The sequence below is a fragment of the Letharia lupina genome, assembly GCF_014066315.1.
Source record: "Letharia lupina isolate WasteWater1 chromosome Unknown contig_21, whole genome shotgun sequence".
Classification (NCBI taxonomy): Eukaryota; Fungi; Ascomycota; class Lecanoromycetes; order Lecanorales; family Parmeliaceae; genus Letharia; species Letharia lupina.
This window is the reverse complement of record NW_023502990.1, coordinates 587,060-606,768: the sequence shown is the minus strand read 5'-3', so window position 1 is coordinate 606,768 and position 19,709 is coordinate 587,060. Positions and strand designations below refer to the sequence as shown.

Here is a 19,709-nt window from a genome sequence, read left to right as displayed (position 1 = left end):
TTTGTCAAGACAGGCGTCAGACAATGTGCCGTGAGGACGTTGCCCCCATCCCTCCTTCGCCGGAATGCTACCTTGCGGCCGACACCGAGCATTTCGCAGTAAGCCATGGAGCGTTCTTACCTTATATATAGGCGGTAGAACTCTCGGTGGCCGGCACTAAAACAGAGACAGGGCCAATCTGGAGCCCTAGAACTGAGAACCTCACTTCTTGTCTTTCGTTTGATCTAGGTTTCAAGCACCGCAGCGATCATGTACACTTTCCGCCTGAGTTCGTCGCTCTTCGCAATCGGGCTTCTTTTTTACCGCAATTCTATGTCAGCTTCTGCTGCTTCTCTTACTTCTTGCCCGCACCAGAACCTCGGTCAGAAGTTCGATTATGTGATTGTTGGGGGGGGTACTGCTGGTCTAGTGTTGGCAAATCGACTCACCGAGCAGTCTGGCGTCACAGTTGCCGTTATTGAGGCTGGCACCTTTCCCGAAGACGTCGTGGGAAACCGGACTCAAGTTCCAGAGTACGCAGGCTCCTTCGATGGTCCAGATGGAGCTGCAATTGAATGGGGCTTCACGACTACTCCGCAAATTGTCGGTCCTTCCTTGTGCCCTTTCTCCGTCACCGTGACAAGGGAATTTGGACTAACTGGACAATATGCAGGGGCTGGATAATAATGTTTTCCCTTATTATCGAGCAAAAGCTGTGCGTTTATGCTGGCGTGCTCACGCCCCTCCTCCTGTGGAGACTTTCAATTAATCTTCATCTAGCTGGGCGGTTGCAGCACTATAAACTTCATGGCATACTCTCAGACATCCAAGGGCGCCCATCAGCGGTGGGCGGACGTGGTTGGCGACCAGTCGTACACATACGACGAGATGTTGCAGTATTACAGAAAGACGATGAACTTCACTCCTCCAAATGAAAAGGCGAGAGGGGCCAATGCGACTGCTCAGTACAACCCGGCTGACACGGTAACTGGAGGACGGCTTGACGTCACTTATGCGTCCTACGCCCAACCCTGGAGCACCTGGGTCGCAAAGGGGCTGACAGCCATCGGCATCCCGAAGGTGAACGCATTCATCAATGGCAACCTCATAGGACAATCCTGGCAGCTGAATACCATAACACAATCCGACGGCTTTCGCTCCGATTCGGAGACCGCATACCTGCGCCCTTTCCTCAGCCGGCCAAATCTAGCAATCTTCAATGGCACTTTTGCTCAGCGCATCCTTTTCAATCGGGGTGCAGTAGCCACCGGTGTTCAGGTAACAGCAGCAGGTTCAACATGCTCCATCACCGCCAACAAGGAGGTTATTGTCTCGGCCGGCGTCTTCCAGTCACCGCAGCTGTTGCAGGTGTCCGGAGTAGGACCAGCAGCTCTGTTACAGAAGTACAACATCAGCGTTGTGGCAAACCGACCCGGCGTAGGCCAAGGCATGAACGACCATATCACTGTGCCCATTTCTTACCGGGTCAACGTGTTGACTTCATCTGCGGATGAGAATGCGACTTACTTGGCACAAGCCGTCAATCAGTTCAACACCCACGCCACGGGACCGCTGGCTAGTGCGGGAGGTGATTACTTGGGAATGGAAAAAATCCCGCAAGCGTTGCGGGCCAACTTTTCCGCAGAGACCGTGGAATGTAGGTGATGAGGCCCCATTTACCTACACGCACAAAAAAAACACACACAAACAACTGCCCAAAATTCTTGCTGACGTACTCACTGCAGTTCTGTCGACGTTGCCCGCAGACTGGCCAGAGGTGGTGTATGGGATATATCCAAACGGCGTCTCTGAGGCAGCTGAGTCTGTGCCGGGTGCTGATTACGCCACCTTGCTGGCGACACTGACCGCACCTCAGTCCAGGGGCAACGTGTCAATAGCATCACCGAATATGAGCGACGCGCCGCTGATAAATCCCAACCTGTTCACGGAGCAGTCTGATGTCGATGTTATGATCGCAGCGTTCAAGCGCGCACGCCAGGCGCTGGCATCCAAAGCCATGGCCCCGGTCTTGATTGGCCAAGAAATCATTCCCGGTCCGAGCGTGGATACTGACGAGCAGATCTTAGCGTATTTGAAGGAGGCGCTTAACCCATTGTACCACGCGTTCGCGACCAACAAAATGGGAAATGCGTCCGATCCTAATGCCGTCGTGGATAGCCATGGCAAGGTCCATGGCGTCAAGAATCGTGAGCTTCTTTAGCTTGTGCTTAAATCAACAAATGACTGACAGCTGGTCAGTGAGAGTAATAGACTGCTCCGCATTCCCGTTTTTACCGCCAGGTGAGTTTCGGTCATTTCAGCCCGGCCGATTTTTGGCTTATTCGAAATCACTGTCTAATCCATTATTCCGTTGTAGGGCCAGCCCCACAGATCCAAGTGTGTAAGTAGACGTTCCGCACATATCATGCCCAGTGACTGTTTAAGGCTGACAAAAACCAGACGTACTTGCCGAGAAGCTCGCGGATGACATCAAGAATACTCAGTATTAGAGGAGTCTTTCTTTCACGGGCTCTTCAAGTGCCACGAAATCGCTGTTAGTTATACTGGAGGGAGTTACACCTGATTTTGTATGTGGAAGATTGTGTAAGAGGCTTGGGAGACTTCTCTTCGTCCATTTAGCATGTGGACACAATTCGAGATTTGATTGGGCTTAATCTCTTGCAGTCGCGTTAAAATACAAGTAGGAGAGCATCATAAATGCTGGTTTGAGCAAAGTGGATAAAGCATTATAGAAGCATGGAATTGAGCGTGAGGTGGGATCCCGCATGGAATTGCAAGCAGCTCAATGGTCGTAGCGAGTTGAGAAACCTGCCATGAACACTGGTAGAAGTCCTGACATTCTAGATTCTATCAGGACGAGATGGAATTGTGTGATCTGGTTATTCAGGGAATTACATATAGACTATGGAATTAGCGTGTCGGAGATTAAGCCTACGCAGCAGACCTTGATTTGCTCTATGTGGCCTGAAAGGATCAGCGATTCACTTCACCCGCTCTCCTTTCTTTCATCGGTATCCTTTGACGTTGATGCTTGTCAGATCAAAAGGCAAGCTTGACGTCCATACCGGGCCATCTTGTGTCTCATCTGATGTGATCTTCGAGCTATGCTACGTCCCTTTCTTTTTCGCCTTCTTTTCCAGAAAGACATAGACCATCGGGTAGATCGAATCCACCACCTCTGAGCCCACGAAGAGGAACAACGTTGTAGGTTGTGCCACTCTCGGATAGCTATCGGCGTAATGCCAATACCGCCAGGCAAACAGCAGAATGGTCAAGCAAGTCCCACTCGCCCGATAAAACCTATGTTGTCCCACTTCAGTACTCATCAATCGGGGAAGAATGGAGTAGATCACGTACCAGATACCCAAGGAATGACCGGAGGTATTATTCCTTGACATCAACTGCGCCACCGAAGTAATGCTTATCAGGAGCTGGTCCCCATAACCGATATAAAAGGACGCAGCTTCGACGCCAACGGTCTTGATGAAGGTCCAAAACAAACCCGTCATCAAGATGGTACCAGACGTCACAATCCAGCCCATATTGTTCGCCACCAGCGGCGACCGCTTCCACTGATCGGGGCCGAACCGCCACGTCGTGTAGACGATAGCGACATCGATGAGCAGCCACGGAACGAAAGCGATCGTCTGAGCGGCCGAGGTCGGGGCCACGACGCCGAACAGAAACTCCCATGCTATATTCGCCCACCTGTAAAACCACCATGGGTCAGCTTCGCTGACGATACGCCGCGGGGCTCGAGGGGTCGGTACAAGCAAAGAAGTGGCATGCCGTAGGACTTGTCGCGGAACGCTTGGCGCACATAGAGGGCGTATGCGATGGTCCAGAGGAAGGAACTGATCAGGATCAGGGCATCTTGCACTTGAAGGTAGTACACCGGGGGCTGGTTTCGTCTATCGAGCGGGCTGAGAGGGAGGTGGAATGGCATCTTCTCTGATTGACTGGAGGACGCGAGGACGGATGGTCAGAGGCTGTCGGTCGGATCAGATGTGACCTTGCGTCGTGAAATCTTCTATCCTTCGTTGGATCTCAAGGTGGAAGATCTCACGAACAAAGAATTTTCACCTTTGCCCATAATGCCAAGGGCCAATCTTCGATGCATGATAATTGTCGACGCTGCGTTGTTTGACCCCAGTCGAGCAAAGATAATGGTGGTCTGCCGCACGTTTACTTGGGGTAAAGTAGGTTCCTATGTGGGCAGTTTTACCCGGGGTCCGATGCGGGGTGGTGGGGGTTCTGGACTGGACTGAGTTGACTCTCGGGGCAGTCCTGTGCATTGTGCTCGAGTCCTAAGTACTTTTCCAAGGTAACCACTAACTTACCGCCCCATGCCCATACCTAACTCAGCTCCTATACCCTACACTCACACTTGGCTCCCACACCTTTTTCCACCACACAAGTCCTGTCTAACCCTAACACCTATCTACCTTAATCACTAACCCTAACCTACCTTAGCCATGCCTCCGGCGATCCTTCCGGGGAGCAACTGTGATGAGACCACCCCAACCTAACCACGTGACTGAGTCAAAGATCTGAAGAAGATGGAAGCAAGAAGACCTAACCACCGCCATGGCTCATCAACCTCTACTCGAAAGCCTTTATCAAGATGGCCCAGCAGTCTACAAGGCGATCAGTGTGCTCCTCGTCCTTGCCACGGTACTCTATATCCACTCGCGTTCCGCCGTTAAGGATGTTTCGAGGTTTCCATTGATCGGACAGAATGTGGGGGGCTTCTCGAAGAGACGCAGGTACTTTGTCAACCATGCCTTGGAACTATTCCTCGAAGGATACCTGAAGGTGCCGTTCAATGTCGAGCATCATATATCCATCTTGCTGATCATTCTCAGTTCAAAGACTCTGTGTGGCGTGTCACTTCAACAGATGGTAGGTAACATGATGACTTTTCCTCATAGTGGTCCCGTACTTACATCTCACAGGCGAGGTGCTAGTGCTTCCTCTTCGTTACGCCGAGGAACTTCGCGAACTACCAGAGGATGTTGTTAGTAGCAATGCAGCCAACGAAATGGTCAGCCTATCATCCTCATTCGTTTGCTTTCCGAGTTCTCTGAATTGGCCTTTGTGGCTCGCAGACCTTCGAAACAAAATTGCTCGGCATCACTCCGGATAATCCATTAATGGTCCACGTCGTCAAGTCGGATCTTACCCACAACCTCTCTCAAATAAATGCATCGCTAGCCCTCGAGGTGTCGCGGACAGTATCTGATGAAATTGGGCTCTGTGAAGACTGGACGGAAATCAACATCTCTCAAAAGCTGCTCAAGATTGTGGCCATCGTTTCGGGACATGTCTTCCTCGGCCCTGATTTGTGCCGACGGGAAGAGTACCTCCACGCCAGTATCGACTTTACAGTCGATCTGTTCATTGCTATCGCTGCTCTTAAGCGCTGGCCAAAATCTTTGCGCTTTGCCGCCAAGTACTGGATCCCTCAACTCAAAACAGTCAACGAGCACCGGCGCCGTGTGCACGAGTTCCTAGTACCAATACTCCGGGAAAGGAGAGCACTTCGAGCCAAAGGCGAAGAGCCACCGAAAGACATGCTACAATGGCTCCTGGACAAGTCTGACCAGTTCAACGTACGGACTGATGAGGAATTGGCTGAAACCCAGCTTATCTTGGGCATGGCGGCCATTCACACTACGACCATGACAGCAACTCAAATGTAAGCCCCTGGCCTGAAGGCGACAGGTTTGGTGTACTGACGCTGAAATTCGTCATAGTATATACGACCTTATTGGATATTGCCCCGAAGTCATCCCCGAGCTGCGCGCGGAGATCAGGTCGGTCCAGGCAACCAACGGTGGCGTCATGACAACGCAAGCACTCTACCAGATGAAGCTCCTCGACTCGGTGATGCGCGAGTCTCAACGGCAGAACCCCAGCAACATCGTACGCATGCAGCGGTGCGTCCTGAAGCCGGTGCGCTTCTCAGACGGCACCGAAATCCCAGCCGGTACCTCGGTCGCCGTTCCTGCGCTTCCCACCCTGCAGGACCCCAAGCTATACTCGGACCCATCCAGCTACGATCCCCACCGCTTCGCTCGCCTTCGGGCAGGCCAGTCACAAGATCCCATCAACTATGCCAGCAAGGAGTTGTACCAATTCATCTCGGTGACGAAGGAGAACATGGGATTCGGTTACGGAAGACATGCGTGCCCGGGTCGCTTCTTTGCGGCGAATGAGATCAAGATGATCTGCGCCCGCATCATTCTGGATTACGACATCAAGATGCCGGATGGCATCAAGGCCCGCTATCCGAACGCTGTCAGGGGCAGTTCCATCACGCCGGACCGTACAAAGACCATCATGGTAAGGAAGGTTGCTGCCTAGCGTCCACGAGCTGGACACCACCCCGGGACCCTGCGTTACAGCACGAAGGCTCACGGCGCCGTCCTGTGGTGGAAAGCAGAATTTCGGGTGGGCGCTGAGACACGAGAAGAAACGCTGGAATTGGGCTATGGTACAGGTCTCTCGGCTCACTAGCTGAAAGGAGGGCAGCATATCGCATTTTTTTTGTACCGCTGTGCACGGGTTAGAATACCCCCTTATTTCATCCTCCATGTAGTCGTCCGCACGCTAGCAACCAACCACTCCCCTCAACGGAGGAAACCCTCCGAAGAAGCGGCCGTGCAATATAACAATAGACTCCTGACTTGCAAACCCCTCTCATTCATGGTAAACCACAAAAGGTTCAAAAGACCCGGGGCACGCACAGATGGGGACGGGCGATCTCAGTCGATCACCTCCAGGGCTGGTGCTTCCTCGGGGAAAAGAAATCGAGTGAGTAGGGAAGAGGACGTCGTTGTTCAAAGGGACACGCGTGTTTAAAGTCCGCATCGAAACCGATTCACGGATATTATTTGCAGTGGTGGTCTCACTCACTCACTGTAGCTATTCCTTCCAGGCAACGGCAACGACGGCGTTCGCTTCTTCGCTCGGCTGATGGAGGATGGATCATAAGGTAATAATGGAATTCGGGCGCTGTAGCTAGATGGGTCGATCATGCCGTGCGAAGTTTTTGTATGCGTGAGTTTTGGTTCTTTCCGTGGAGACTAGCACGCGAGCTTTTGAGGATTGGTGTTGATGTGATGATGGGGACTTGAGAGGGAGGGGCTTTCATGGAACGAATGAGAGAGGGAATTGTGTTTGGTGGAATGTTTGATACTATGATGCTAATTCCACTAATTACATCACGCAGTTTCACGCACAGTTCCCTCTTTTCTATTTTTTTTTACAACCAGCTCGACCATTCCAAGAAACCCGAATTCGCCCTACCTAACAGGTCTATAACTATGCCACTCAAGGAGGGCTCTCGCAAAGCAAAGCTTGGCCCAACTGCGTCGAAACGATTAGCCCAAATCACAAAATTACCAGCGTACTCCAACAAGGAAGACTCACAACGGGGAGAGCACAGCACTGAGCCTCCTGTCCGATAGACGCGCACATGGCTATGAAAGACGTGACGTTTCCAGGGACCATCGGGGCTGTTGTCCGAAACGCGAATCAGCTACCGTCTTCTCGGGGACAGGCGAAAGATATGAATAGAATCGGGGACAGATAGGAGTGAGTAGGAAGGTGAACAGGACATACGGGGAGCACAGTTGAGGTCAGCGACGCCGAGGGCGTTGACTGCACAGCATTGGGGGGTGTCTTCGATGCCAGGGCAGAGGACTGCGCGCTTGAAGGCTGGGAAAGCCATGGTGATTGAGGCGCCGAAGAGGGCGGTGGCGATGATGGTGGAGCAGTGCATTGTGATGGTTGAGGGGTGATGTGTTGTCTTTTTGCGGCTTTACAGTGACTTTTGATATGTGGATTGGAAACGGAGTCGGAATGGATGTGAGGATACTGTCTGAATTGGAAAAGTAGGTGGCAACTTGCAGAGTCTTATAGAGGTTTGCTCACAGGCGTTCGGCATTAGATCGTCTAGCACGTTAAGCGTCGGTGACATCAGTTATCAGGCTCCAAGGCTCAGAACCATGACGATGAGAGCATTGTCTGTCAAGTGAACTTTCTCTCCCCTGAGGGGACTGCGGAGAGTGCAGCTTGCGCTCGAATTGTTGAGCTTCGTTACAAAGCTCACTTATGATGGCCAAGGTTGGAATGATGTAACAGCTATCCGCTCGCCTTCATCTTGTGCTTGCATGATCTCATCGCGCTTGCGACAGTTGCAACAATACGGTAAACGTGGTGGTTTCTCGACCTTGCTTGGTAGAGATCGCTGACCTCAATCGCGAAGCACCGCAGTAGCGTCCTGCATACCGTAGGCGAGACCCAGGTCGTCCAGAGAACCCAATCCAACCGTCGATCGACCCTGCAGGTCCCACGCTAAATATAGTAGCGCACCTCGTGCATACTACATGGGTACTCCTCCAGTTTGAAGATCATGCGGGCTCTTGAATGGGTACGGGGAGGTCGGTCATCTTGCAGCAATCTTGCTTTTCTTTCACTTCCGTCCTTCAGCAACGCCGTTGGAAAGCTAGTCGTCCGATTCTTCCTCTAAACATCGGTGTTTCCAGACTTTCTGCTCACCCTCCCGCACCATCGCCAAAGGGCACTTTGAGAATGAACATTCAATTCAAGACTCAGCTGAGCTAGCTCTCGCAACAGGCTTAACCGTCGATGTTCGATGTCTGTACGAAGACGCGGTGCCGGGATTTGGGACGCCACAGAACCCAACACCGCTTGTTCATCGGTATTTTCGGCCAGGCTGAGACGCATGATGACACAATCCGTGGTCGCTTCAACTAGGTGCATGACCATGCGTTCGACCAAGTCTAATGCTTGGGCCCCAGCGCTTGCCAGTCCTTGTAAATAGCCGATGAAGATGGGGTTGGAATGAGAGCTGAGGATGGATAGGTATGTTAGTCCGGGGGTATAACCGAAGCCTCTGCGGTTGAGGCGTTGGTCCCCGCAGTTGAATCCTTGTCCGAGCTTTGAGGCTTTAATGTGGGGTACATGGAATATGTGCAACCCCGATGATGCGCGTGTCAGGAACTGGCAGGGCTATCAAGATGTTCAGGGGACAGGACCTTGGAAGCGACACGTTCATCAACTGACCTGGCACATGCAGGCTGTGACAGCAAAGCCTGCCACGCAATCATCAAGAAAGCTGTTTGCCCTGCGACAGTCAATAATAATCGACTTTAGCCTTCGAAATAACGCGGAATTAATGACCACAGTGACAAAGAGGCGGGAGTAGTCCTGACCATCCCGGTAAGGAAGGTGTGCAAGGGCAGTCGAGCTGTACGTAAGATGTTTGGAGAAGACAAGCACTAGAAGGAAGAACGAAAGGCTACTATAGCCTGTACTCAGTAATGCTGTTGTGGTGCAGATTGCAGTCTTCAGGCCGAGGGCGCTGATGGAAATAAGGTTAGAGTACGGGGGTACTATTACCCCGCAATGCCCCGCTGAATTAAGGTACGGGGGGAACGAACACCCCACCAAGCCACCCCGCCGCCAAACCAGTGGTCACTAGTATAAAGTCTACCAACTCCAGGCACGTTTGCTTTTAGCTTTTCAAAGTTACAGTGAGAAAAGGACAGAGGCATGGGACTTTGAATTCGAAATTATGTGGGGGAGTGGCTGTGACGAGTCAGACCGTCTATACCAACAACCTGTACGCCGTCAGTCAGATCCAGGTGGCTTAGGGACAGGGACAGGGTAAATTCATGCCAGGATAGCCGAGATTTCCTCGTCTGGTAGGTGGGCTACTGAAAGGTAGCCACGTTGACGTTGTCTACAAGGATCATCACTTCCGCAGTGGAGGCGATTGTGAGCAGATCAACAGTGAGCGCTTCATCTGTGAAAAAGAGTCAATCCGGTAGCGTGAGAGTGTTTTTAAAAAGGGTTTGTTTTGGGTGCGCCAAAGGATCGAGCAGTGTCCTCGTATCAAGGTTCTGTCAATGAAGTACGTCCGTGGAAGTGTGACAAACGAGCCAATGAACGCTTTCCGTGGTGTCGAGGCTGATGTGTCTTGGATCCAGCTTTGCCGGCCGTGTACCTTACAGAAAATCATTTCTCAATGACAGACCCTGCATGTCAGCGTTGATAGGTGTATCAGAAATCGGTTAGAGGGAAGCGCCGCTGTGTCACTGGTGCCTCGAGGTAGAGTCGTAAAAAAATCAATTCTGGGTTTTCCTTGACTAATGCATAGCAAGCGTGGAGAGGAGGAAGAATGAATGCTTGACAGACGCTTCTCGAAAGCGGATCACGCCGCCTCTTGAAAATTGACCTTATCGAGATCTTCTTCCTTGCCCGGCAACGGATCGAGGTTGCGCAGGATCTCTCATTGCCTTCACGCCTGCGTGTCCTGCCATCGGAGGCCAAGTTGGGGCTCTCGCAGGTGCTGCATCGCCAATCCAAGATAATGGACCTATAAATTCGGAAAAAGCGATTTTCCGCAGTCGTCAAAGAGAGTGACGAGTACTCCCAGGATCATTCTGTGTTTATCCCAATAAAGTGTCCTACTGGTGCCTCTTCCCTTGCCTTTCTGCCTTCTACGACATGCGTTCGAGGTTTTCGCTTCCCTGATCTTTCACTACGTTCTCCCGACTTTGTTCGTCGTACAGCTCCTCAAGCTCGTGTCCACCAAACTTTCAACCGCAGACATAGTAGCCCTCACACGAACACACAGGAGTCTATCCAATGTGTACAAGTAATTGCTAGGCTCCCGTTGGAACGTTGACAATACACTGCGCCGTGCTGTCTCGGACCGGAAGTACTCCGTTCTCAGATTGCTAAAAACCACGTCTTGGTGTTTGGTAGCCTTCCTTTCTAGTTTTTCAAGGGTGTCGTGTGGTAAAAGCTGGGTATGGATGTAATCAAGCTGAGGTCCTTAGGGCTTATCTATCAAATGCGGAGGGATACGAACTCGTCGAATCCAGCAATGGGGAAGACTCTGATCTCAAGAAGGCAAGTGGTTGCAAGCTTATCTGTTCACGGTCCTACTGACCCCATAAATAGGTAAAAACGTACACTACATGGGAACTGGAAGCCGGCGAGAAGAAAAAGAAGAAACTACTGATTGTATGCTCCAAGGAGAGATCGGTCTTGGTAGTTCTTAGGGCCCATAATACATTTGTCGTCAAGGCTCTCAGCTAGAACACGGTCTACGCAATTGATCCTCTGTCGACAATGGTGGATCATCAAGATCATCTGCTTAGAACTCTTCATCATAAGCGTATGGAATTTCGCGGGTCTGTCACCAAATCTACGCACCGTGTGTGGCAGTTTCGAGATCTGGATTAGCCTGCAGCAAGAGAAATTTCGAACCCCCTTTGTCGACAACTCGCGACGTGTTGGATGTAGGCTTCCATGGATCATCCCCTTCGATGCAGAGTCTGTGAGACACTCCAAAATCCCTGAAGCTGTTCTAGTGTATGCCGACTTCGCCATACAAGAGGATGCAGTACATACTGGGAATTTGAAATACTTTTTTGTCGAACCGTCTTCATATGCTGCCGCTGGGTTGAAATATTGCTACAACGTTGGGCATAAGCGCTGGATAACCTATCTGGAGTCCAAGTTCGCTGCCAAGATGCAAGATTGCCCGCGTCATGAACGCCTTGGTACTATCAGGCCTGCTTGGAACAATTGTTGAGACAATCACACTCCAGACTTCTATCTGGCTTGGAGGCGATCAATGGCTATCGGCACACCAATGGCTGTGCAACAGTCCAACAACGCATCTAATTAGATAAATGCAACCTGCTATTCGCAACTTCCGACATTGGCACTGCAGAGCCTGAAAGCTTCCGCAGCTCCATTGGTAAACAGTTGCAGCAGCACCGGGATTCAAGCCCGCACGTCGCTCAGTGAAAACTTGATCATGAATCTGAGAGGCTTCTTGCACCCGCGTCGAATTGTTGCTTAACCGAGCGTTCTGATTCATGATAAGAGCAGGATAGTAATGAACTTTTTTATGAAAAGCGTTGTTTGGAGGAGTGCGAGCTGGACTTGTAGCTGCATCGGTGAGACTTTATGGATAAGGTAGGTCGCTCGCAACGTCCGTCGCCGTCTCGAGCCCACGCTCTACTTGCCCGAACTTGTTCGCGATGTTGAGCTTCGTGAATCTGAATTGCCCGTGGATGCAACATTCGCGGGTTCCGACTTGGCCCATGAACATGGCAATGTCCAATGCCTGGCTACCACCAAGGAGTATCGTCCAACTGCCATTTTAGACCCTTGAAGTAGTCGCCACGATGCTGCAGTTGAGTAGCGCTTACGTGTAGGTAATGCTTGTATTTCTAAGGCGACTTGCCGCACGAAAAGGGTAAAGTAAGGTAGACGGGTGAGGCAAGCTTTGGTCTGCCTTCGCCACTGTTGGCGATGACGGACGAGATGCAATCCTGAAAATGGGCACTTGTACGTTATTCCGTTGTAGACGAAATGCATCTTTTAGAACTAATGGGGCTGGCTTATCGGCGTGCCCTCATTCGGCCTGTTGTTGTGACTCTTTGACCAAGTCATTATGTATGGCTATGCTCTGTACAAGACAGCTATGCAGTCTTCTTAGTCTCCATCCCAGTCGCACCACTGGCTCTAGCAAACGCCAAGCTGATGTTGTTGTATGCCTCGTACAAGACCCAAGAGGGAAACCACACCCAGAGCATATTGAAGAAGACCAGGTATACCCAGAGATACATGAAGTTACTGGTATCCAGATTGGGGTTACCACTTAGCCACTCTGGTGCGAAAGTCATGAAGCCTAAACTCATCAGCTAATGCTCTCCGTAACCTGCTGCAAAGCTGAACACTTACCACCATAGAGCTCTCCAGTAGCCAGCACGCTCGCCCAGAACCACAACTTCCCGCCACTGTCTCTCCGTCTTATGAGCTCGCAAATGTACGCAGCTAATGGCCCTGCAGCGAACACAGTCAACAGCTCGAGGCTGATGACCGTCAGATCTGCTCCACCCCATCTCTCATCTGCCTTCGCATATTCTTGCCACAGCTTTGCTGTCGGGCTTGTGCCGTATTTACTCCCATATAGCCGATCCGGGTAACCCAAGAAGTACACGCCTGGAGACGTCAAGCTCGCAGGATGCGGGTAGTCGCTTGAATGTGTGACTGATGTGTAGGTGAAGAAGCAATTGTAAAGGAAGGAACCCTCGAAGGTGAAGTGGATCAGGGAGTCGAAGAGATGCCAGATGAAGAGGATGCGGAGCTTGGTAGTTGTAGAAGCGTGGAGGACGCGGAGAGAAGCAGCGTATGCTGTGAGGAGGACAGAGAGGGCTGCGAAGAGAGAGAGCACGGTTGTACGATCGACAACGAGGGTGGAAGGGGGAAATTGGGTCTCCATGTTCACGATTTGGGGGTATGGCCGCAGTCCAGGTAGCTTTGAAAGCCGTTGATACTGTTCTGGAGGTCTCTTCCCCTGTCCTGAGTGCAAACCCAGCGCACGGTGGCGCCAAGAGCGTCTAACTCGTATTCACCCCATGACAGGGGTAATCACGAACTAAACAGTGACAGGCTCTGTAGTCATATTCAGAAATATTTAGAATATCTTAGTCATATTCATATTCTAAATATGAATATTAAAATTATATTCTAAATATATTCATATTTTAAATATATTCATATTTTAAATATATTCATATTTTAAATATATTCATATTTTAAATATATTTCTATTATTTTTAAACTTTTTTTAAAAAGTCGCTTATATAGTTAATATATACTATTCTTAAAAGAAGTAAAAAATATATATAATTAATTCTTATTGTTAATCTAAATTATCTTTTTCGATTTTAATATCTTAAAAATATTATTTTATAATAAGATCTTTTATTAATAAAAAACTTTTAAACTAATTATTAACGCTATAATAACTCTTAATATTATCTTCAATATTTATTATATAATTTAAAAATAAACTTAATATTATAATAATAATAATAGATCTTTTTCTTTAAAAAATAGAGAGATTAAAATTATAAGAGTATTATTAATAAATTATTATAATTTAACTTATATATATATATAATATAAAAGATATTAATTAATAAATATATCTTTATAATAAATATATATAATATTAAGTCTACGCTAGTCGCTCTATAAGTATCTCTAAGATATCTTATAATAATTATCTATAAAAATTAGAGAAATATTATATTCTTATAATAAGAAGCTTAGAAGAATATATATATAATTTTTTCGAATATTAGAAAAAATAAAAGATATCGAGCTAATTAATAATATATATTCTATAAAATCTTCTATTAAAATAAAAATTTTAAATAATAAAATAACTATCGAAGTAAGATATTAGATAGTTTTAATTCGCTTAAATATATATTATTCGAATTTCTTTTAAAGAAATCTAATTAACTATAATAAATTAACTATAATTATTATAATAAATTCTTCTCTTATACTTTTATTATAGTAATATACTCTATTAATATAATAGAGATAATAAACTAAGTTATAGTAGTATTCTTCGCTTATTAAATAAAGATTTAATATAAAATCGTAGAGAGTATATAACGTAGAAGCTTAAAGAGTTAAGTCGTTCTCTTAATAATAATAACTCTATTATTACTTAATTTCTTCGTAGTATTCTTTATAATATTCTTCGTAATACTCTTTATAGTATTCTTCGTATTCGTTTATTATAAAAACTTCTTCTCTTATTTAATTAAATATTCTAATAGAGTAATTAACTAAGTAAATTAATAAGCTAATTAAATAATAGTTAAATAACTTACTAAGTAATTAACTAAGTAATTTATAAAGACTTTTTAATATATTATTAGCGAGTCTTCTAATTTCGATATTTCTTTTTCTACTATATTATATATATAAATAAATACTTCGATAATCGAGTAATATAAAAATTAAATAAACTATTATTACTATCTTAGTTATAAGAATTAAGATCGTATAATAAATATATTATTAGATTCGAGATTAAAAAAGTAAAGTTAAATTCTTAATAAAAATTAATATTATATTACGAATCGATTCTCTATACTCGATATACCTTCCTAATTAGACCTTAGCGCGCCGTATATCGTATATATATATCTATAGATTATATAGATTAAGGGAACAGCTTTACACTACATTAATATTATAATATTAAGAATTATTTCTTAATAAATAGTAGCAATATCTGAAGATTACTCAATAGAAGTCTATTAAATTTATTCGCTCATCTATAGTGCTGGCCAGTCACGCTACGCCTTTACCTATCTCAACACCTATATCGCTTATCTATCAGCACTCAGCCTGTTACGTAGAGTCACTACACGCAAATAACATCTATAGCGCTTATCTATCAGCACTCAGCCCGTTATGTAGAGTTATTACACGTAAGAATACAAGTAGATAAACCTTTTAATAGGCTATTACTATGTCTACTTCTAGCTTACTTATCCTCGATATCTTAAACGATTAGCTTTAAAGTATAATGGCTCTATTTCAAGGTATACTAAGAACTGAAATGGTTATATTTAGAACTGAAATAAGAATCGAAATAAGAACTGAAATGGGTTAACTACGTAATGAGTTTCGTTAGTAACTAAATTAAATCTTTTCAAGTGTCGAACACCCTCAATCTTAGCTAGCCATTCAGCCAGCTACTCAGTCTGATACTCTATAAGAGGAAGAGCAAGAGAAGGAGTAAGAGGAGGAACTATAATAGGCAAATGCGGAGAACACTGCGGAGAACACTGCGGAGAGACTAAGCGGTAATAAGGCCCTCAGTATCAAGAACACGACTCAGTTCTTCAAGATCCCACGTTATATGCTCTCCACGGTTCTACGTCAAATCATTACTTAGTAAGCGGAGAACACCATTGCAACTTGGTCTGTTATCCCCACTGCGTTGATGTGGTATATCACTGCAATGACGACATAAGAGGAGGACCTACTGCGTCGATCGCAGTTAAATCACTATGGCCAATTGGGCCTCTTTAGGAGGGAGTTCGGACGATGTATTTTTGGACGAATTGAAACCGTCCGATGTCTTGCTTCAATAGCCATTTTATTACTCGAAGGGTTTCACTGCGGCAGGAGAACTCGTGGGATTCACATTACTAATTGGCCTGGCGTCTCCATTCCTTTCCGGCATTTCGAAAACTCACTCATTCATGCATGTATACTTCTTGCCATGAGGATATGGCCTTTCTCTGTTTTTTGTGGGCACTTGTTACGGATCGATCCTCCACACTCGGTACACCTTTCTAATTAGGCCTTAGCGCGCCGTGCACCGCATATATGTGCCTGTAGACCACATAGATTAAGAGAACAGCTTTACACCACATCAATATTATGATATTAAGAACTATTCCTTAACATATTAGCTACGATAGAGATACTTAGATATACGTATAGCTATAACGTAAATAAAACGAGTCTTCTCGCGTATAAATTTATAATATTAATAAATCTAGTAAAAGAATCGATAGAACGATATTAAAAGATACTCGATAACTATAAGTATATTAAAGATTTAACTTAAAGCGTTATATTATTAGATATTAATATATACTTTTTATAAATAAATAATATAAACGTAACTCGTAGAGACGTCTACTATATCGTAGAATTAAGTTAAATTAAATTTTAAAATATTATTATTAATTATTAAGAAATTATTATAATTTAACTTATATATATATATTAATATATATAATAGAATAAGATAGAGTTAAATTATAAAATCTTAAATTTATATATATAGCTAATTATAAATTTAAAATTACTATACTCTTTAATTAGATTAATTAAATTATCGCGAATAAATAAATTAGCGTTCGTAATTATTAAAAAAATAGATATATATTATTAACATATAGAATAACTTTTTTATTTTCTATTAAAAATTTAAACTTTTTTTTTAAATTATAGAATAAAATATAACCTTTTAGATAAAAAAAGAATTTTTAAATTTAGTCTTATAATAACTAAAGCGCAAGGAATTCAAATATCGCTTATCAAAGTTCGCTCGATAGCCGAATAGCTCTAATTAAAAAATAGATATATATTATTTAATTTTAGAATAACTTTTTTATTTTCTATTAAAATTTTAAGATTTTTTTTTTAAATTATAGAACGAAATATAAGCTTTTAGAAGTTTTTTTTTTAATTTAGTCTTATAATTATTAAAGCGTAAGGAATTCAAATATCGCTTATTAAAGTTCGCTTATTAAGAATCGCTTATCTATTTACTCGATAGCTTTAATTAAAAAAAAAATTATAAATTTAATTTATAGATATTTACTCGTATATAATATAAAAGATATTAATTATCTATATAATTTATATATATATATATATACGATATTAAGTTTACGCTAGTAGCTCTATAAGTATTTTTAAGATATCTTATAATAGAATTATTATAATTTAACTTATATATATATATAATATAAAAGATATTAATTAATCTATATATTTATATAATAAATATATATAATATTAAGTCTACGCTAGTAACTCTATAAGTATTTCTAAGATATTTTATAATAAGTATAGTTTATTAATAATTAGCTAGCGAACGTAAATTATAAAAAATATATAATTATTATAAGATTTAATAATATATTAATAATAGAAATTAATCTCTAAGAAATATTAAAACTTTAAGATATATAAAGTAAATCTATATTCGTTAAATCTTTAAATATAAAAGATATATTATTAAAATTAAATTCTAAAAGAGACTTTTAATATAGTATATACGATATCGACGTAATAACGTAAGTAGCGTTAAAATCTATAATAGTATTAAATTTAATACGTACTTAATATTAAGATAAATAAAGTTTTAAAAAGAAAGTAGATAACTAGTTTATAAGCGAAATAACTTAAAGAACGTTTATTAAATAATCTTTAAATATTACTATTATATTATTAGAAAATAATATAACTATATAATAATTTAATATATAATATAAAAGATATTTATTATTCTATATATCTATAGAGTAGATATATATAATATTAAGTTACGCTAGACTTAATTAACTAGTTATTTTAACGAAGATCTTAACGTATCGTAATATTAATATTAGAAAAATTTATTAATACTTACTCGAGAGTCGAGTTAAGTTAAGATATAACTTCGATTTATCTTACTTTAAAGATCGTTTATTTAATCTTATTACTAAATTTAATATATTTATTATAAGCGTATTCTTAATATATTACTTAGCTCTATAGTCTAATATCTTAACGAAGATATCTTTTACTATATTATCTCTTCTTTCTATATATATAATTCGATAGTCTTATTATTTTTATTCTATTCTATCTATATTAAGATTATATCTATACTAGTTTTAATATTATAATAAAGCTTCTTTATATACTCTCTTAACGAAGAGAATTAATAGACTTTTTACTTTCTATCCGAAGTAAGCGATTAAGTTTTATAAAGAAAACGCTAGATATTTCTATTATATAGAAATTTTATTATATATTTAAATTATTAAATATCTATATTATATAAAAGAATCTATATTAAATAATTTATATTAATAATAATAGTTTAATCTATTTAAAAACGAGTTTTTAATATCGAATATAAGAAATTCTTCTTCGCTTCGTTTCTTATAAAAAGTCTATTATCGACTAATAGACCCTCGACGAACTTTCTACTATTCGAAAGAATACTATTTAGAATATTTATAGATCTTATAGCGATTTAATTAATTAAGAAATAAGTATTATAGACTTTTATAAAGAAATAATACTATTTTAAATATTATACTTAAAATAATAATATAGAGATTTATTATCTTTCTCGACTTATATAAGTCTTTATAATATTAAAACTTTAGAAATCTCTTCGCTTTATCTTTATCTATATTTAATATATTATAAATTTTAATCTAAATTTATCTATATTAGTATTAAGATATCTTTTTTTATATTATTAATTATTTATATATCGTAATTAGTCTTATCTTATATATAACGATTTATATAAAAAGTATTTATCTTCTAATTTATTATTACTTTATATACTATAGATATAATATTCTCTATCTACTAAGAATCTTTATTAGCGATATTATAAGATATTAAATTATTTAAAGAAAACGCGAGATTAAATTTCGTCTAGTATCTTAGCTTCTTCTCTCTTATAGAAGATATTAGAATATTAATTCTTATTCTTATCTTTACTTATTTAACGAGATTTTAAAGTATTTAGAGTAAATCGATATCGATTAATTTTATTATAAATTAGATAGCTATATAGTTTAAGATTATTAAATCTATTTATCTTTATAAATATTAATTTAAATATTATCTAATAACTAGAAAATAAGAATTTAAAATAAGCTTACTTATAATAATAATTATTTTCTTATTAATACTTTTAAAATTATCTACGTTATAGCGAGATTTAAAGAAGAGATTAATTAATATATATCTATTAGATAACGAGATCGCTTATATTCTATAATTAATAATCTTTTAAATTATTTAAATAATATATATAAAGTATTATTATCTATTCTTTAGAAAATCTATCGATATATTTATAATAAAATAAGTTAAAAAAATTAATTATTTTAAAAATTATATAGAAATCTTATTAAATATATTAAATATAATTTTAAGAATAATAGTTTAATATACGATATACGAAAAAAATTAGAACTTCGTTATTATAATTTAATTAATCTATTAATAAGAAATTAAATTATATTTAAATT

The 19,709-nt window shown here is 41.8% G+C and overlaps 4 protein-coding genes across 4 annotated transcripts; 2 read left to right on the top strand and 2 right to left on the bottom strand.

Annotated features, from left to right (window-relative positions):
* Window positions 1-23: 23 nt before the first annotated feature.
* On the top strand, window positions 24-2,489 carry HO133_005439 (uncharacterized protein; the record flags this gene model as incomplete). Its single annotated transcript, XM_037296349.1, has 6 exons — window positions 24-98; window positions 355-582; window positions 653-694; window positions 760-1,636; window positions 1,725-2,186; window positions 2,440-2,489. 6 exons carry the CDS (start codon window positions 24-26, stop codon window positions 2,487-2,489), a joined length of 1,734 nt encoding a protein of 577 aa, XP_037148331.1.
* A 618-nt stretch (window positions 2,490-3,107) lies between these two features.
* Window positions 3,108-3,946, bottom strand: HO133_005438 (uncharacterized protein; the record flags this gene model as incomplete). The annotated part of the gene is made up of 3 exons (XM_037296348.1): window positions 3,108-3,300; window positions 3,358-3,708; window positions 3,771-3,946. The coding sequence occupies 3 exons, from the start codon at window positions 3,944-3,946 to the stop codon at window positions 3,108-3,110; spliced, it is 720 nt and encodes a 239-aa protein (XP_037148330.1).
* Window positions 3,947-4,587: 641 nt separating this feature from the next.
* HO133_005437 (uncharacterized protein) lies at window positions 4,588-6,366 on the top strand (the record flags this gene model as incomplete). Its single annotated transcript, XM_037296347.1, has 5 exons — window positions 4,588-4,815; window positions 4,866-4,902; window positions 4,956-5,044; window positions 5,109-5,698; window positions 5,757-6,366. 5 exons carry the CDS (start codon window positions 4,588-4,590, stop codon window positions 6,364-6,366), a joined length of 1,554 nt encoding a protein of 517 aa, XP_037148329.1.
* Window positions 6,367-12,533: 6,167 nt separating this feature from the next.
* On the bottom strand, window positions 12,534-13,336 carry HO133_005436 (uncharacterized protein; the record flags this gene model as incomplete). The annotated part of the gene is made up of 2 exons (XM_037296346.1): window positions 12,534-12,742; window positions 12,796-13,336. 2 exons carry the CDS (start codon window positions 13,334-13,336, stop codon window positions 12,534-12,536), a joined length of 750 nt encoding a protein of 249 aa, XP_037148328.1.
* Between the last annotated feature and the right edge of the window lie 6,373 nt (window positions 13,337-19,709).